At 50.8% G+C, this 3,639-nt stretch overlaps 1 protein-coding gene across 1 annotated transcript; it reads left to right on the top strand.

Annotated features, from left to right (window-relative positions):
- Positions 1-2,651: 2,651 nt before the first annotated feature.
- Positions 2,652-3,399, top strand: C21H16orf82 (chromosome 21 C16orf82 homolog). Its single transcript, XM_037813827.1, is given in 2 exon segments — positions 2,652-2,861; positions 2,863-3,399. Coding segments are annotated over 2 exon segments (747 nt in total).
- The last annotated feature ends 240 nt before the right edge of the window (positions 3,400-3,639 follow it).

Here is a 3,639-nt window from a genome sequence, read left to right as displayed (position 1 = left end):
AGAGAAGGATCGTGCACAGGAAATGCTTTTATGCCCCAGGCCTGGGCGCTGAACATCCCTTCTGCCCACATTCTGTTGGCCCCATCTGGGTGCAAGGGAGTTGGAAATGAACCCTTCCTTTGGGTCCAGGAGAAAAATGGGATGGTTTGGTGAACATAAAGCACAGTCCCTGCCACACCTGGGAAAGGTAGACACTGGTCTCCAGAATACACAGATGATGTGATGTGATTATAGCTGGGACTCAGGGTCAGGCTGTGTCTGTCTGTCTGGTGGTCCTGTAATTGTCATCTAGGTGAGGAAAGTGACACACAGGAGGGACTGGGGGTCTGGAGGAAGAGGCTAGAGAGTGCATTTGGGTGAGAGTCCTAGAAGGCAAAGAGCAATGGAGACTGGAAACGAGAAAGGCTCCTAATGCCTGGTGCCCAGAAGGAGTATGAGCCTCGAGGAGAGAAGCACCTTGCACCTGCTTCTCCCCAGAACACGGTGTGGCCCTGGGACTGTGAGCTTAGAAAGGGGCTGCTTTGCTTGAAACCTGAGGACCTGCATCTCTGGAGGATGCCAAGAAGCACCTGGGCAGGGCAGCCTGGGCACCAGCAGGGACAAGGTGAGGGCACACGCTCAGGTGGTGGGTAGGAATGAAAAGGCTAGAATGAAAGGAAGATGCTAGGCTGGGTCATGGCTATTCATTTGGCCTTGCTTGTATCCAGAGGATTAGGAGTGCTATAGAGGAAGGGGCTCTGACTACGGCATGATCTCTGCCATCTATCCTGGACAAGTCCTGGGGGGCTTCTCCAATCCTCAGACCCGTAATTCCGGAGAGACCGGAGAGATGGAGGTAGGGAGGAAACAGGAATCCCAGTGGTCCCACCATTAATCCCAGGGTTGGGGTGTCTGTCGGTTCTATGTTGGCACAGGGACAGAACCAGTCCTGAGTTCCAACCCACCTGTGGGTGCCTGAGACCTTCCTTTCTCGTGCCAGTCCCCTAAGGGGCTAGATCTTGTCTCTGCTTCCCACGACACTTGGATTTCACCATGCCCCTACTCTGAGCATCATCACTAAGCCATCCTGCCTGACTCCTCCCTCCCAGCCCCTCCCAGCAATGAGGTGCCCTTCCCCACCCCAGAAGGATCAGCAAAAGAGATGCCTGTGCACACAGCAAATGGAAGCTGAATGGCCCCCAGGCAATGGGAAAGGAACTCATAATAAAGATGACAGTGATAATTAGCACAGATGCTGCTGATGACTGTCTCAAGGGGTTGAGCGTCTCTCTCCAAGGAGTGTCTGCCTTCTCTCCACCACGCTGCATCCCTAATAGAGCAAGCCAGCGCTCTCCAGACCTATTCGAGTCAGGCTAAGCACCGGGGCCGTGCATTTCCTAAATGCTAAAGCAAGAGGTGCATTGAGTACTTACATTTCTTGATCTTTTGGAGATAATGGATGCTTTTTGAGAATTTGACTCCTTCGTTGGGGAAAAAAAGCATATATAGATAGATGATTGGTAGATAGATGATAGATAATAGATAGATAGATAGATAGATAGATAGATAGATAATCATCACAAATTTTATGCATGATTTCAGTTAATTCTCAAAGTCCTTAAAACCCACCTAGGAATTACTTAAGGGTCAATGAATTTCTTCATTCAATCATTCAATAAACAGCTATTAAGTGTCACTAATAAGTGTCATGCTGCATGTTTTCATCTATGGCGGTACTTCTTAATCAAGGTTACACAATAGAATTACCTAAAATTTTTTTAAAATGCATATGGCTGAGCCTCTACTCCTTAGCACAGCAATTCTCAACCCTGGTTACACATTGGTACCACCTTGGGATCTTTTTAAAATTCTGATGCCAAAGCCTCACCCCAGACTAATCAACTCAGAATTTTTGGAAGTGAGACCCAGACATCCCAAGGTGATTCCCACATGCTGCCAAGGGAGATACCATTGTCCAGGGAAATCCAAAACATAGGTTTTGAAAAGCTCTCCATGTGGCTGTGATGCATGCTAAAAGGCAATTCTTTAATTCATTCATTCAATAAATGTTTACTGAGCACCTACTGTGTGCCAAGCATTTGGGGTCATAACAGAGAACAAGAGATCAAAATCTCTGTCCTCATGAAGTTCACATTAGCAGAGAAAACCAGCAATAAATAACTAGTCCATGCCAATAAAATAATGGCAAGTTGAATTAGTGCCACAAGGGACAATAAATTGGAAAGTGATCTAAAAAATAACAGAGGGAGCTTCTCGGGGAGGCCAGAGTGGGACTCCCTGAGGAGGGGACTTTTAAACTGATGGCTGAAGTTTGAGAAGACAAGGGAAGAGCATTCAGATGGTGGGAACAGCCCACGCAAAGGCCCAGCAGCAGGTAAGAGCTTGGCACGAGGAGGTGCAACTGGAGCATCCACGGTGAGGAAAGGGTAGAGCGTGGCTTGGGACAAGGCTGATCAGGAGCCAGGCCAGGCAGGGCCGTGGAGATGTGGGAATGAATTCAGATTAAACTCCTGACTGTGGTATCCTCTCCAGTTCTCACAAACACCTCTGGAACAAGGACTTTATATTTTCCCTATTACCAGCTGGAAAACTGAGGCTCAGGAGATGAAGTTACATCCTAAAGAAATGCGTAAGGGGATCCTCTGGGATCCATGCCGAGGTCTCCTGATGTGGTGGCTGGAAAGGAAAGGCCACAGTCCCCTCAGAAAGTGTCCTTTTCTGCCCCACCCCTCCCTCCAGCCCAGACCGCTGATGTAACAGGTGCAGCATTGTTCCCCTCCTACCCCCACCTCACAGGCCTCGTCACCATGGGAACCGAGCCAGCCAATCAGAACACTCAGTTTCAAAAGCACAGACTTATAAATTGATACGCCTTCTCCCAGACAAGTCACAAGCCAACATTCAGAGGCCTCCCAAGGTCCCCTCCTCCTGGATAAGCAAATTAAGTTGCCCCCCATTTTCCTCCAGGGAGGAAAAGGGACGTCTTCTACCTGTGATGCCCAGGGACAGAATCCAAGCCTGCAATCACCCAGCTTAGAGCACCAGTCACACACATGGCCATGTCATGATGCAGCCGTGACCAAGGAGCCCCCGAGAATCTCCTGCAGCAGACTGGAACACACCTGGAGCAGTGAGAGCGATGTGAGGAGCTTTCGATTCTCCAGCCTGGAAAACAGCCGCAACAGCAGCCTGGTCAGCAGCGGGTACGCGGGGGACGAGGAGAGCAGTGAAATCAGCCTGGTGTGCAACAGTCAGCTCAGCCAGTTGGGCAGAGAGCACAAGATCCAGGAGGACGACACCCAGACCGACCAGCTGTACGCCGCCTACTGTCCCAGCCAGTTAAAGAGCCCACAGACCGGCCAGGCAGACAGCACCGAGCAGGCTGGAGGGGAAAAGTGAGACCAGCCTGCCCAATAGCAGCTTCAGCAGCAAGGCCAGCAGCCTGACCAGCGTCAGTTTCATCAGCCAGGGCAGCAGCGCCCTGTCCTACCAGGTGAGCAGTGGGCTGGTCAGCTCCCAGAACAGCCTCCCCCCCAGCCAGGCCAGCAGCTGCCAGGCCATAAGGGTGGACAGCAATGTGCAAAGTGGGCTGACCAGCAACAACTCCAGTCTTCAGGTGAAGGAGACTCAGAGCAGTGC

Source organism: Choloepus didactylus, chromosome 21 (genome assembly GCF_015220235.1).
Source record: "Choloepus didactylus isolate mChoDid1 chromosome 21, mChoDid1.pri, whole genome shotgun sequence".
NCBI classification, from domain to species: Eukaryota; Metazoa; Chordata; class Mammalia; order Pilosa; family Megalonychidae; genus Choloepus; species Choloepus didactylus.
Note: the sequence above shows the minus strand (reverse complement) of the source record. Positions and strands in the feature narration are given on the sequence as shown.